At 37.8% G+C, this 15,094-nt stretch overlaps 2 protein-coding genes across 3 annotated transcripts in view; one reads left to right on the forward strand and one right to left on the reverse strand.

The window, feature by feature from the left end:
• Positions 1-67: 67 nt before the first annotated feature.
• sgk2b (serum/glucocorticoid regulated kinase 2b) lies at positions 68-14,746 on the reverse strand. 2 transcript variants are annotated; one of them, XM_034697556.1, is made up of 12 exons: positions 14,513-14,746; positions 3,035-3,126; positions 2,688-2,763; positions 2,458-2,527; positions 2,318-2,343; positions 2,120-2,177; positions 1,937-2,023; positions 1,638-1,769; positions 1,271-1,383; positions 744-963; positions 412-657; positions 68-330 (listed from the first exon to the last, which is right to left on the reverse strand). In XM_034697556.1, exons 2-12 carry the CDS (start codon positions 3,099-3,101, stop codon positions 169-171), a joined length of 1,257 nt encoding a protein of 418 aa, XP_034553447.1. In that variant the 5' UTR covers positions 3,102-3,126; positions 14,513-14,746; the 3' UTR covers positions 68-168. The 2 variants fall into 2 exon arrangements, with proteins under 2 accessions (XP_034553447.1, XP_034553446.1); XM_034697555.1 differs by lacking the exon at positions 14,513-14,746 and having other exon boundaries at positions 3,035-3,322.
• Positions 13,151-15,094, forward strand: part of ptpn3 (protein tyrosine phosphatase non-receptor type 3) — a 20,359-nt gene continuing 18,415 nt past the window's right edge. Inside the window, exons 1-3 of the mRNA XM_034697540.1 lie at positions 13,151-13,315; positions 13,961-14,029; positions 14,689-14,830. Of these exons, the coding sequence (XP_034553431.1) occupies positions 14,762-14,830 (69 nt within the window). The 5' untranslated portion in view covers positions 13,151-13,315; positions 13,961-14,029; positions 14,689-14,761. The remainder of the gene's footprint in view (positions 13,316-13,960; positions 14,030-14,688; positions 14,831-15,094) is intronic.

Raw genomic sequence — 15,094 nt, forward strand, 5'->3', positions numbered from 1 at the left:
ATGCTAAGAATTACAGCAGTAACTTATATCACTGTGTCAACAGAGAAACATACAGCTCAATGCAATGTTGGTTTAAGAATATTTTACTCAAATGTTAAAAAAAGACATTTATTTAAAAATGTATAAAATAAATAATTTAACAAACATGCTCAGAGGATTTTTGCGTAGTTATGAAACCGGCTCCACTTCCACATACTCCACAGGGTGCATGTAGGAGAAGCCTGGGAAGGCCTCACTGTGCCCCCCCGCCTGGCATCTCTCATTTACAGAGGCAGGGACAGGCAGTAGTGTGAACTCGGGGTCGATGTAGCTGACATCACACGGACAAGTCTGGAGAGGAGAGCTTGGAGTTAAAACACACTCAGGTATGCAGTGTGATGACTTAAAAAGTAGAATCTGAATAATTTGTACCACGTTTGGGATAAAGGGTGGTTTAATTTTCCTGGCCAGGAGGTCGTCCCAGTTGATGGAAGCAAAGAAGGGATGATCCTGCAGCTCCACCTGGTCACCACTCCCCCCTAGGCGGCTTTTGACATCTCTTTGCAGCAATCCCTCCAAAAGCAAGCGGGCAGCCTCAGAGACCCCACTGCGCATCTTTAGAGGAGCATGAAGAATGTTCTCAAACATCTCTGCCTTACTTTGGCTATAAAACGGAGGCTAGGAGAGAGGGAAAAAACACATTTACATGGCAGAACTGAAGGAGATGATAAGATGGAAAGAAAAAGATCATCTCCTGTGCTCACCAATCCAAAGAGCATCTCAAACAGCACGGTGCCAAGACCCCACCAGTCCACTGCTGGACTGTATGGCTGGCCTTGTAGCACCTCTGGAGCGAGATACTCTGGAGTCCCACAGAATGTGTGCATGATCCCACCAACTGCCACCCCTTCTTTACAAAGCCCAAAGTCAGTCAGCATCACGTGACCTTTGCTGTCCAGTAGGATGTTCTCTGGCTTTAGGTCTCTGTCAGAGAAAACAAAATAGATTAAAGTGTTGGATTATTTTACAAGGCTCTGAAAAAAGTGTATTAATATCATCATGTTTTTGTTCTAGTCTTGCCTGGGCTAGCCTCACTACCCTTTACTTTTTATGTAACATCTGAGAACATGGTGTTTTTTAGTAGAGCCCTCATTAAGACAAACATTTCATTGAGGATTCCCTGCTTAAATAAAATAAACATGTAGAGCATGTTCAAGAAGTGAGCAAAAAAATCATGGGAGAATGACTTTGCAATAGCTTCTCCATGTTTTGTGTGCGTGTGTGTTTGTACCTATAAACGATATCAAGAGAGTGGAGGTAGCCAAGTGCCATGGTCATCTCTGCAGCGTAGAAAGCAGCCCTGGGTTCAGGAAAGGACCCTTCTCTTTGAAGATGGTAGAAGAGCTGAAGATAAAAACACGAGGTAACTACACACATGACAACAAAACTAAACACAACTACATGGAGACAGCCTACAACAATTTGAGTCTAGTTTTGGGGACTTCTAGTTTGAAAATGAGTCATGACTTAAACTTACTTCAGACAATGAAGCTGTATATAGGTGTATGTTTATATGCAAGGCTTTTTAAAGTTTGACTCAAATGCTCATTTACTGTTTCCGTCCACAGTTGACAGAGAGTAACATTTTATACACATACCTCCCCACCGTTAACATAATCCAGGACAAAGTAGAGCATGTTTGATGTCTGAAAGGAGAAGTGGAGTCCCACAAGGAATGGATGTTGTAGTCCTTTCAGTAGCACACTTCTCTCAACCATCACATGTCCCTGCTAAAGAGACACAACAGATACAGACAGGTCAACAGACAGATGGATGGACAGACAGGTGGACACACAGACAAACAGACAGACAGACAGACAGACAGACAGACAGACAGACCGGTCAACAGTCAGACAGACAGACAGACCGGTCAACAGACAGACAGATCGGTGGTTACCTCTTTTCTCTTTACAATCATCTGTTTCTGCAACACTTTCACAGCATAGTATCCTCCATGTTCTGTTCTGTGTTTTGCCAGAAGCACCTGTTAAAGTTGTGTAAAAGATAAGTCATTTACTGTCCCAAAAAACGCACTCACAAACACCAACACAATCATTTCAAATAAAAACAAAAAATCTACCTTTCCAAAGCTTCCTTTGCCAATAACTTTGAGGTAGTCAAAATCTGAGGGTTTCATCCTGGTCAACAAATAAAGGAAACATGCACCCCTTAGAATAGATGTGCAGTGACAAGAGTTTCTAAATGAAAGTCTATCCTTTCAGTTGCAATAAACAAGCCTTGAGTTTTTTTCTGTTTTTGACAGGAGAAATCAACTTACTGTGAGGTCTCTGTGTTCACTGGGCTCTGAGGAGAGAAAAGAGACAGGCAGGGGGGTCAGAAGGTCAGATTTAGTTTCATCTGCTGTCAACACTCAGTAGCATTGACTTTAAAAAAACCTTCCTCAACTACATAACTTACCCCTGTGCCTTTCTCCCCCTTCTCTCTTCTCAATTTGCTCTCTCGCCGCAGAATTTTCTGAAGGTCCAAGCTTGAATTAGAAAGTAAAAAACAGCATGTTATTTTTTTTCTTTAGTTTTATTTACTTTTACTCTCTTTTATTCTATTTTCTTTTACTCTCTTCTAATATTGTTTTTTTTTCCAGGCTCAGCACAAAGAAAAGTGATATAAAACACATTTTTCAAACTCACTGTTGGCAAAGCTTTTGACTGGATACAATTTTGTGTAGGAAGTCACTGAGGCCAACTTTCTTCCCCTTGAGCAGAGCTGTAAAACAAGCAGGGTGTTAGCAGCTAAACCCTTACATAACAGCTCAACAGCTGTATTAAGAGTTAGTCCCTCAATGGTGAAGTGGTCACCCTGACATTGACATTCTATATAAAACTTATTCAACTCCTTGAAAGCGTTTGATTCCTTTGTGACAAGAAATTTTTTTATTCTTATTCTGATATCAGTGTGTTAAACTATTTGGGTCTCTTCTTATTAACAAAGTTGCATTGTGTCAAATAACTTAAAGAGCAAGATGACATGAACTTACCTGACAAAAACGACACAAGCCCCCTCATTTTGCTGTAAGTCATGGGCCGCTCTTGCGTCACGGTCATCTGAATGCGTCTTAACTAACAATATCTGGAGAAATAAAAAGGAAATGCCCTTAGAAGAGACAGATAGTCTTTCCAGCAAAGCCGCCCCTCTTCTCTCAACCTTTCAGAGTTACTGCTCAGCTCTACACCGCTGTCTATACTGTGCCACTTGTGTGGCTGCGTTCAAGTATCCTCGGAGATATCGATATGTGCTACCGTAAACGGAGTGACTGCCAGGGCTTTTGGAACCAAGCAGGTACGGAAGTCCCTCATATAACCCCATATCTAAGGCTCCTATGTTACTTCTGCAATTTATACCTTAATTGTTCTACATTTTGACTACTGTTGCCTTTATATTCTTTTTATTTAGTTTAACATTTGCAAAATAGTAGACAGCTTTACATTTTAAGTGCAACTGTTTTATATTTTTATGGCTCAGGGTTGGGGTTTTTTGCAAAAAAAAAGTGTCCGTCCTCATGCTACTTTCTCACCTTTCTGCAGTGGCCCTGAAGGCCAAAACAAATTTACAAAAGATGAAACACTTTTACAAAGTTGGAGACAAATGTACATTTTGGAAAACATTTTTTCATTTTATAAAACAAAATTACATCAGCAAAACACTTTTACCAAGGTCAAAACAAATTTACATTTAAGAAAACAAATTTACATTTAAGAAAACAAATATACATTCATTTTTAACGGAAAGAGAATGTACCAAACACTGGAAGTGATCTGGTACCAAACAGAGTACCAGTACCAAACGTCGCTCCATTTGGTTCCCTCCATCCAAACAAACTAAATGACTCCTCACTCGATCACTCCTGGATCACTTCCGGTGTTTGGTACATTCCCTTTCCATTAAAAATAAATTCAAATTTGTTTCAGAAATGGTAAAAGTGTTCCGCCGTTTGTAAAACTGTCTCACCGCTTGTAAAGGTGTTTTGATTTTGTAATTTTGTTTTCTTAAATGTAATTTTTTTTTCCAAAATGTAATTTTTTCTCCAACTTTGTAAAAGTGTTTCATCTTTTGTAATTTTTTTTGTCCTTCAGACCCACCGTACCTTTCAGCGATCCATTAGTTCTCCCAAGAGTCAATTCTCCAAACTTTTCAAAAGTTTTGTATTACATAATAAATCACAAGGTGCCAGAAGGTAAATGATGTGTTGTAGGCAATGAAAACAGATTTATTTTCTGAAATTATTTCACACAATTGCTCCGCAGAACATTATTACCTCCTTGACCATCTCATGAACCATATGTCTTAATTTTGTTTATCTTTTACAAGGGGCCTGGTACCTGGGATTCAAGTGCTAGACTAACTAACTTGCTAACTAACTAACAATGAATATACTTCGTGAGTTTGTAAACGTATAATTACCTAATTTATGATATCATTTAAAAGTCAGAAGAGGGATTTTTCTTGAGGACCACTTCTATAAATTTACTTAAGAGTTTTAAGTGCAGGACCTTTATTTTAATGGCTCTTCTCCTGACAGAACTGGTCTTCTAACTTAAATTGGGGCTGTGAATACTCTATAGATCAGATTTAAGCTATTAATAAGAGCAGTGTATCGGTTTTCAGGTTGTTTTTAAAAAAGCACCTTGCATTTGACTCTTCCTTTATTGTGCTAGCTGGCTTCCTTTACATGATGTGTTGGACCACTTACCTTTTGAATGACAAATGCACATCATCATAGTCAACTAAATAATATTTAAGTATGCAGACTTAATGAGTGTCTTGAATGCACATTTAGCAAGAGTTGATTAACAGATGATGTTATTGTAGTTACAAGTTACAGTCCTTTATATTATGTCTTTTCTCAATGGCTTACAGTTAGGTGAAAAACATACATTTTCTCTGATAATGAGTAGTATCAACCAATCATTGCAGCATTATCAAATTATTATAAACCCTTAACTAAAGCAGTAATTACATTTTGTTAGTCCCTCATGAAGGGTGTCTAATTTGAAAGAGGTAAATCAATGACACTATGAAAACATAACAAAATCAATATGTTTAGATCACATTCAAATTTAAAAATAACACAAAAATGAAGCTCATGCTTATTAGCTAACATATATAAAAGTGGCACTGTGCAGTGAATAAAATAATAGCTAGAGAACTTTGGAGAAACGAGCTGGTCCCCACACTGAGCTTATGCCCCCCTTAGATAAGTGGAACAGGGTGCTCATAAGCTCACTGCCCTCGATACTGTCTGTGATGTAATTATTCAAGGTCCCTGTCAAGAGAACTTTTCATACACAGCATGTCAGTCTGTGTCATTCACAAATTACTTTTATGACCAGGGATTTGCAGCTCACAGCTTCCTGTAGCCAACGGTCAGTTTATAGGTCATACTACATGTGTACATTTCATGACAGCATTCCAGCACATGACTGCAGTTCTTTCTGCTTGTCTCGTGTGGCTTCTGCATGCATGTGGCATATATCATGGCCTGTCCACACTACCACAGACCTACTTTTATGATGGTGATATATGACCAAACTCCAGGAACTGAGCTAGTTGTCTTGGTCACAGCAGTTTCTGTCTTCAAGTTTACCACAGACACACCATGACCTGTATTAAACTGGCAAAAATTCACTTCAGCATGTGATTATGTAATGTATGGAGCGGGACAATCTCTGATCCAACACAGCTAGCAGTCAACACGATGGATTGACTGAGCCTTGTGTATATATATAGTAAATATACACATTAAGCCAAAAGTTGAACAGGAAGTATTAACGTAAACAAGAAAAAGAGTAATGAAGTGTCCCTGTAATACAGTCTGAATGAGAGGGTGTAAATGAGATAAATGGGACATGAAGTGCAGTTCGTCTCTGTGTCTCTGGATCTAAATTTGGAGCTGCAGAGTTCATTGCAGAATGGGTACAGGGTGTCTTGGTTACTGTTGCAGAAAACCGATCCTTGAAGTGCAACAGGGGGAGGTTCCTCTCTGTTACAGTGGTGGCGAGAAACACCCCACCACCCCACCACCCACCACCTCCTTCTCTTCCCACCTGTCACCCCAAAGTGAACTGGTCTCTGCTAGTCTGTCACCTCTTGCTCCATCACTCTGACAGCACAAGGGAACTGGCCAAGGCTGGTTTAGCTTCTGCAGGAATGCAAGAGAGGGACAGGGAACACAACACACACATCTGAACTATCTAACAGCATTCTTGAAACCCACCAGAGAGATGAGTACATTTAATCTCACTGATTAGGAGAGTTAACAGGAGAACAAACTTCATTATCAACACTATTGCCCTCTTCTCTTTCCCTGTTAATTCTCTTATATAATTGACACCTGTTGTTTCAACCTTTTAACAATTATCTTTAAATCCAGATATGTCTCTGAACTGCATGTAAGAGTCAGGTCAGCTGCATACAGTTTTTTGGTTCTGTTTAAAAATGTTGGGTCATACAGTTCAGTTTCAGATAGATAGATAGATAGATAGATAGATAGATAGATAGATAGATAGATAGATAGATAGATAGATAGATAGATAGATAGATAGATTCAGATCAACAATTTGATCTATAATTAAAATCAATATATGAAATAATAAATAGTTCTGCACAAAAGTATTCATTTTTGGCACCATACATGTTTTGGAGCTAATTGTTTTTTAATTTCACTTCAGGAAAATATAATACTCAGGAGAGTTATTTGCAATTCAGTATTTCAAAACATTATTTTCACTTAAGTGATGACACAAGTTACCCCTCCACCTTGGTCAAATACATATTTTAAGAAATAATAATAAACATAATGATTTTTTTTTTTATGAGGGATTATTTAAAGAACATATGGTGAGCTTATTTAAATGCTAGATATAGATCAAACTAACAAATAGTAGAATATACTTCACTTAAATGCTGTTACCCACCGCAATCATTACATGAGGCAATGTGTTACTCACTACTTATTACTTTGAGTATCTTAGCGTACTTTCCTGCTAGTTTACATTCTTATCATAAGGCTATTGCTTCTTTCAAGTATTTTAACTTTATAGTATTCTTTTTTACTTGGTAAAGGATCTGAACAGGGGTGTTTCCTAGAGTGGCCAGGGGTGGCCATGGCCCACTTAAAATTGTATTGGCCACCCCAAAACCCTAAACAATGATTGGTTATTTTCCTTTCTAGAGGCAGTACTTAAGTTACATTAAGTATTTGGGTATATTATATTTGGGTATATTATTTAGTATATTTTGTTTGTCCTTTAAATTGTGACTTTGAACATGCATCTTTTTTGTAGTCTGTAAAGATTCAAGCTAAGAAGATTTAATGTTGAGACTCTGTTGTGTAACTTTTTGAAATAAAAAAAAGATACAAAGGAACATAACACCTTTGTAGTAGTTCACACATGAAAACTAGGTTAAAAATCATTATCATCATTAGGGTATAATTTTTTTTGAAGGTGGCAGTCAAATCCACCACACCATGGGGCTACTTGGAAGCACTTGTTTTGTTTCCTTTTAATTTCATCATTTGGTTATGCTCGCTCTAAAGCACAGCTCAAACTGCAGCATGAGGGATGCATGTCAATGCCAACTCAGACTGGATGCTGCAGTTTGATATTTGAACTCAGGATCCCTTTATGGTAGGAGCCCTAACTACCACATCATGGGCTGCCATGCAGTGGTAGTTAGGGCATTTTGGTCTTTACATTTAACCATTTTGCTATGGAAGTTCAAAAGCACAGTGTGGGGAAAGCATGCCAATGCTATCTGACAAGGGCCCTGTCAGGGATCTACCAAGCAGATGTTCCTTGTTTAGGTCGACTGACTTTCTAGTATAGTTTATTCTGGTAAACAACATTTAGAATCATACCCCAGTAGGAGAAAGCCAGATGATCCTTTTATCTACACAGAAATTATTGGCTTGGATTGGAACCCTCATCCCTTCCACTGTGAGGCAGCATTGCTAACTATTATTCTAACATGCCACCTTGCAGTATTCACTTGCACCTTAGTAGTCAAAGTTGATATGAGTCTATCAGTTAGAAAGGGTAAATCAATGCTACTCATTTCAGTGTCTTCATGCCACCCCTACAAAAGTTTGTCCCCTCCTGGATGTAAATGCTTAATCTTTAACTCATCTGTTTATATACTCCTAGTTAGCAAATTTCATTTTGGTGCTTAATTGCTAATGAAGGCAGAAATGGGCCTTTCAAAATGTGTTGTCTTGGTGTTAAGGATCTGTAAACAATCTGGCACAAATGTGTTTTAATGAAATAACTGATGCAGTTTATACATTATGAACATTATATTACACAACTCACTACAAACAACAGCAGTACTTTATCTGTCCTGTAGATGGTGACAGATAACCAGATACATTTGTAAAGAAGAACCATATGTTTCCTTCCGTCTGTAGGAATTCATATCCTTCACAAAGTATGTTTCTGTCAATTGAGTGTGAGAGAAAAACATTATCAATCATGTGGGAATAGTATTAGAAAAAAAGAGCTTCTTACAATTCAGTAGATCTTGGTAGGCCATTCAGGGAATTGAGGGAAAAGAGCAGTTTGATAACATTACTAAGATCTGTGCGAACATGTCTCAGGCAATATATTTTACTTTATCAAATATGAAGTAATTAAAAAGTATTTGTAAACAGATTGATTAGTGATCAAAAATAATGTTTTTTCCAAAGGTTTTTCTTAAATCACTGCAATGAAATAACACCTAAAATAAATCTACCACACATACAATATTTGCATTGCCTTCATTATTTAAAAATAGTTTAACACAGATTTGGCTGACTTCTCAATATATGCTACATTTTCAGAGAGAGAGAAAAAATGCCATGCTGAAAAGTTTTACAGGTTAAACACTCTTTTACTATATGGTGTTCATTTTCTTCCTCTTACACTACAACAATTGCATATTGAATTTACACTTAAAATAATGATAATTATGCCCTAAATGAACATTAAACTGCAACGTTATAATAGTACATTTACTCAAACACACATTTATTTGATGGACTTTCAGTTAATGTGTCTGAATAATTGAAGGAGGGATGGGTCATGTATTGACCAGACACAAAAGATAATCATTCATTCATTCATTTATATGGGGCGCCGTTTGTAAAGTTGTGCACACCGAAATTAACAGCAACATTTCTCCACATTTAGCTCCAAAACGTCATAAAAATGTAGAGTGATTTTTTAAAAGTCACTTTTTTGTCACATTTAGAGGAATATTTGTGATCTTCTTCACATTTAATTTTGTTGTGAAAAATATATTAAGTTGAAATGGTTGTTAAATCCAAATGCTAAATCTAAATCTAAATGTTAAATGTAAATCTAAATATTAAATCTAAATCTAAATGTTAAATCTAAATCTAAATGTTAAATCTAAATCTAAATGTTAAATCTAAATCTAAATGTTAAATATAAATCTAAATGCTAAATCTAAATCTAAATGTTAAATCTAAATCTAAATGCTAAATCTAAATCTAAATGTTAAATATAAATCTAAATGCTAAATCTAAATCTAAATGTTAAATGTTAAATCTAAATGTTGCTCTGCGATCCTAAATATTTAGCTGATATGCAAATTCACACTGCAGCCCAGCGGAAATACCAAAATAAAAGCTTCAGAAAGAGATACAGACTTAGCAATAGCAACTTAGCTTGTTCGTACCATAGACTGGGTTAGTCATGTTTCTGAGCGTTGTGAAATGTCTTTATAGCCTCCAAAACTGCCTATGCGGTATTTTTACAGCAGGCAGTCCGGCTAGTAACCCGTAAGAGTCAGTACTGACAGACTACGGTTAGGATATATGTATCAATTTTTGAAGCTTTTATTTTGGTACTAACAGCGCCCAATACAAATTCACACTGCCGCCCGGCGGAAGTACCAAAATAAAAGCTTCATAAAGCGATACATATATCCTAACCATAATCTGTCAGTATGACTCCTACGGGTTACTAGCCGGACTGCCCACCATAGAAATGGTGGATAGGCCGTTTTGGAGGCTATAAAGACATTTCACAACGCTCAGAGACAGAACTAAACCAGTGTATGGTACGAACAAGCTATGTTGCTATTGCTAAGTCTGTATCTCTTTCTGAAGCTTTTATTTTGGTATTTCCGCTGGGCTGCAGTGTGAATTTGCATATCAGCTAAATATTTAGGATCGCAGAGCAACATTTAGATTTAACATTTAATATTTAGATTTAGATTTAGCATTTAGATATATATTTAACATTTAGATTTAGATTTAGCATTTAGATTTAGATTTAACATTTAGATTTAGATTTAACATTTAGATTTAGATTTAATATTTAGATTTAGATTTAACATTTAGATTTAGATTTAACATTTAGATTTAGATTTAATATTTAGATTTACATTTAACATTTAGATTTAGATTTAGCATTTGGATTTAACAATTATTTCAACTTAATATATTTTTCACAACAAAATTAAATGTGAGGAAGATCACAAATATTCCTCTAAATGTGATAAAAAAGTGACTTTTAAAAAATCACTCTACGTTTTTATGACGTTTTGGAGCTAAATGTGGAGAAATGTTGCTGTTAATTTGGGTGTGCACAACTTTACAAACGGCGCCCCATACATTTATAGTATTTGAAAATTAGTTCCTTATACTCCTTTTATATTAGTAGCCGATTTTGATTGTAGCCTTACTTAAAGCTGCTGTTGGTAGTCACAGAATAAACATCTGTTCAGAGAGAGGGACTTGGAATGTCAACACTATCCCTCCCAACCAGATTTCCTCTTAGCCCCCCCAACACAGATCGGCGTGTGCAGTCATGATAGTGCCGGACTCATAACCAATCGGAGGACGTAATAGGGGACGCCCCTTGACCACTCAGGACGGAGGATTGGAGATTAGCTATGATTGGTCCGTCATAACGGGAACGAGGGGAATAACATTGCTTGATACAAAGGCATTGGAAAACGCAGAGATTTCGCAATAGTCTCAAGTCACCTCACTTACAGATGAGTATCGATGGGCATTATTACCTTTTCTCCAAACCCAGCAGAAAAAAAGTAACATTTTTACACCATTCCTACCAACAGCAGCTTTAAGTAGCCTACTGTCACAGCACATTAGAAGTATCTTTATTATTATCTGCATAGAAACTAAGTGGCCCATTAACTCAAGAATTATATTGAGCAGGCATCAGTTTTCTTTTCTTAATCCTTTAAGGGTGCAGTCACTTGTTTTATCTAAAAATTACATTTTAACTCAAATCATAAGCTCATAGTGTGGACTCACTCCTAAACTATGTCCAAATTTTATGACCTCCTATGAAAAATCTGTGACCAGTTGAACCCTCGTGGTTGCAACGTTTGAGAGCTATCAAACAAAACCTTACAAACTGTACTCTAAATAGCCCAGTTAAATATTTGATTCATTTTTAAAAAAAAAAATTTTATTTGATGTCTTTATTTCAAACATGTAAAAGTAAAATAGAAAAACAAACAAACATACAAGTAAAAAAGAAGAAATAGTTATACAAAACCCCCCAAATCAATCAGTTCCATTAGCAAGCACTGAAACATTTTACTTCATATGTGCGAAAAGGAGTAGGAAGAAGTGAAAACTTATCTAATCCCTTCATTCATTATTTTCTTGCATTATACGAGTGCACTACCACAAAACAAATCTTTATCTCCTATCTTCATACTTAAACCTACAATCAAAAACAAACCCCTCATGATTCTCAACACTTGTCTTCCTCCTTGTACCTCATGAAAATTACTTCTTTATACTTCTACTTTAGAAGTTTAGAAGTTTTACACCACAGATTGAAATACAAAAACTTCTCCTTGTGGTCCGAACACTCACTATCTTTAATATTAACTTCCCTCTTAAGTTTTAACCCCCCTCTCTTTCAAAGAATAATCTTTGAATATTTCCTGGAAGGAGATTTTTCCTTGCCTTATACACAATTTGTGCAGTTTTAAAATCCACAAGGTCAAATCATTTCAATATTTTGGATTTGAGGAACAATGATTTTGTGTGTTCACGGAAATCAACATTGTGAACTATTCTGATGGCTCTTTTCTGAAGTATTGACAGTGGTTTCAGGGAGCTGTGAAGTGTTTCCCTAAACCTCAGCACATTAACTGAGATATGGTGAAATAAGTGAACAGTAGAGAATAAGTAGTGATATCTTAAGTTCACTAGTTTTATTAGTTTTAAACCATCATATGATATTTTGTTGTCCCTCCAGCGTGTTTCGACTGCAATTAATATGTCTTTAAAAATGCAAGCCAGCAAAATGAATCTAGGCATACTGTTACTATTTTAAAATCAGAATCAGAAAGAACTTAAATCACAATGTGTCTCAAGAATACAAATAATTTGACTCCGGTATTTTTGGCGTACTCCCTGTCCAAACATAAATAGACAGACACTAAAAATCAAGTACTTATAAAAAATATATATATAAGTACAAAAGGCACGAGTGCAATAAGGAAACAATAGAGAAACATAACGTGCAATAGTGCAAAGATGAAGGTGGCTCTGTCCATGAGGTAGCTGGTTTATGACACAGTGTTAAGTGTTCATCAGTGTGTTGGCCTGGGTGAAGAAACTGTTCCTGTGTCTGGATGTTTTTTGCGTACAGAGCTCTGTAACGCCGACCGGAGGGGAGGAGTTTGAAAGGTGAGTGTCCAGGGTGTGAGGGGTCTGCAGAGATGTTACTGGCAGACCCCTCACAACCTGGACAGAGGAGATCAGACTTGAAGAATCAGCCCCTTGTTTTATGTCTTTACTCGGTAAACATTTTTACAGAAAAGCTTTCATTGTGTGATTTTATTTAATTTTAACTTTTTAAGGTTCTGTTATATGCTTACATGCTTTTTAGTTTTTATTTCATTTTATTTTGTATCACTCCATTTTGCTTTGCACTTCTTCTTCTTGTTTTATTGCCAACTGTGAAGCACTTTGTTACCTGTTTGAAAGGTGTTATATAAAAGAAAGTATTATTATTATTATTTAGTGTTTTGTTATGACTGCATTTTTTCAGACGTTGCGCGCGCGCCGTCTTGAACGCGCCTCCTGTAGGAAGCGCGCGCGGCGAAAGGGGCGGGGCCGCGCGGAGTCAGCAGCGCAGGCAGGGATGAGAAACTTGTCCCGGATATTTACCTAACTATACCTGGCTCTTCCGACGCGCCCCGTCCAGAGGTTTCCACAGCGGACACTTTGAGGAATATGAACCGTCTTTGAAGAGGAAACACTGAGGTACACATGTATATTCAAGTCTTTTAAACCTTTTCTTCCCAACAAGAGAAAACATTCACTTGTTCAAGTTTTAGTTACGAGGAGCGACGTGGTTTCAGGAAAGTTAAATCCGTGGAGTGTTCCTCCTCTTGGGTGTAGCTGAAGCAAAACTTCAGGTTGTCAACAGGTTCCTTGTTCGCGCTGAGGCTCAAAGTACAGCGGGGTCAAAGCAGAGTTCATTATCGACATACTGGGAGAGTCGGGCAACAGATATGGTCCAGAAACACTCTGATAGGCCCCGTGTCCTCATTGGTTTGTGTTTGGTAAAGCTGTAGAAGCAGGTTATGCTACATGCTATTTGTAATATCATACACCATAAACCTATAATATGTGCAATGAAGCTGTGTCTGGGAAACTGCATTTCTCTGCCCTAATGTTTGATTAATGGTAGAACTAGATGCAAGAAGCAAATCACCCAGATAACTCAGTTTATACAGAAATCAGGAGTCTTTTTTTTGTAGGATTTACTTCAAAAATCACTTAAGCCAGCCAGTGAGAGGGTTATTATGGAAATCAAGTCTTCAAACTGGGACGTGTTTTGTTTTAACATATTCAGCGTGTGATACTTTGTTCAAACATTAACTCAAACACTTTGTGTCCTTTCAGAAAACAGTGTGCAACACAGGCTGACCTGGATCCATTAATCGTTCACCTGGAAAGCAAGACGGGACACATGTATGTAGACGCTCACACTCAGAATCACACACGCCAAGACACACAACAAGGACCAGGAGTTATTGGCTTTGAGCGCATACATACATACATACATGCATGAATGAATTAATAGTGCACGTTTGAGTGTTTGTGTTCGTATTAAGTGCATTGCTTCCAGCAGCTGCTCTGAGATCAGTTGTAGTTCTCTCAATGGGCGTGTTCAACTCTGAAAATGTTTAACATTCTTATCATTCAGCTGCCTGCAAAAAGGCAGGGAGAGACTGAGAGGGAGAGAGGCAGGGAGAGGGAAGGGACATGTTCAGACCCAGGCCAAATAATAAGAAATTTCACACACACACACACACACACACACACACACACACACACACACACACACACACACACATGCACATGAACACATACAACACAAGCAGTCACTCCTCTGCATTCACAGTGCATTACTCACTGCAGCCTGATGCTCCATCCAGCACATATATTACTCACCACACAATGTAATCCTGAGGGAGGTGCTTTCATTTGAAGACAACAGCCTGGAAACATCTGACACTGTTTTTGTGGTTGTGTGGTTGTGTGTGTGTGTGTGTGTCTCTGTGTGTGTGTGTGTCTGTGTGTGTGTGTGTGTGTGTGTGTGCGTGTGTGTGTGTGTCATGCGTGTCCAGGTCCCCTCTCAGTGACGAGCTCAGGGCAGGGTGTTTGTCTTGAGAGGGAGGCAGAGTTACCGTGGTAACAGACATGCCAAAACCGGACCTGCTCTGCCTAGTTCAGCTGCTGGACGGCACTATCGAGACCTTCAGAATCAGCGTGCGTGACACACACACACACACACACACACACACACACACACACACAAGCACACACACGTACACACACCCACACACATACACAGTATTTCCTGTCTGTGTAGCAGGAGATCATATGTTGCTCCTATCAGTCTGTTTGCTCTGCTAATGATTGCAGTGTCACTGTATGATGTAGAGACGACCGTTCTTTCTCGCTCCCATTGATCCACATCTCTTATTGAGCACTGTGACCTTGAGTTAGAAGAACACACTCACCTCCTGCAGC

Source organism: Notolabrus celidotus, chromosome 12 (assembly GCF_009762535.1).
Source record: "Notolabrus celidotus isolate fNotCel1 chromosome 12, fNotCel1.pri, whole genome shotgun sequence".
Lineage (NCBI taxonomy): Eukaryota > Metazoa > Chordata > Actinopteri > Labriformes > Labridae > Notolabrus > Notolabrus celidotus.

What these genes read in the sequence shown, in the direction of transcription:
- sgk2b (XM_034697556.1), bottom strand. Translation starts at nt 3,101, where the DNA reads ATGACCGTGACGCAAGAGCGGCCCATGACTTACAGCAAAATGAGGGGG. An exon ending in ATTATGTTAACGGTGGGGAG is followed by an intron (nt 1,384 to 1,637) that starts GTATGTGTATAA and finishes TTTTATCTTCAG; the next exon opens with CTCTTCTACCATCTTCAAAG. An exon ending in CACCCTTTATCCCAAACGTG is followed by an intron (nt 331 to 411) that starts GTACAAATTATT and finishes TCTCCTCTCCAG; the next exon opens with ACTTGTCCGTGTGATGTCAG.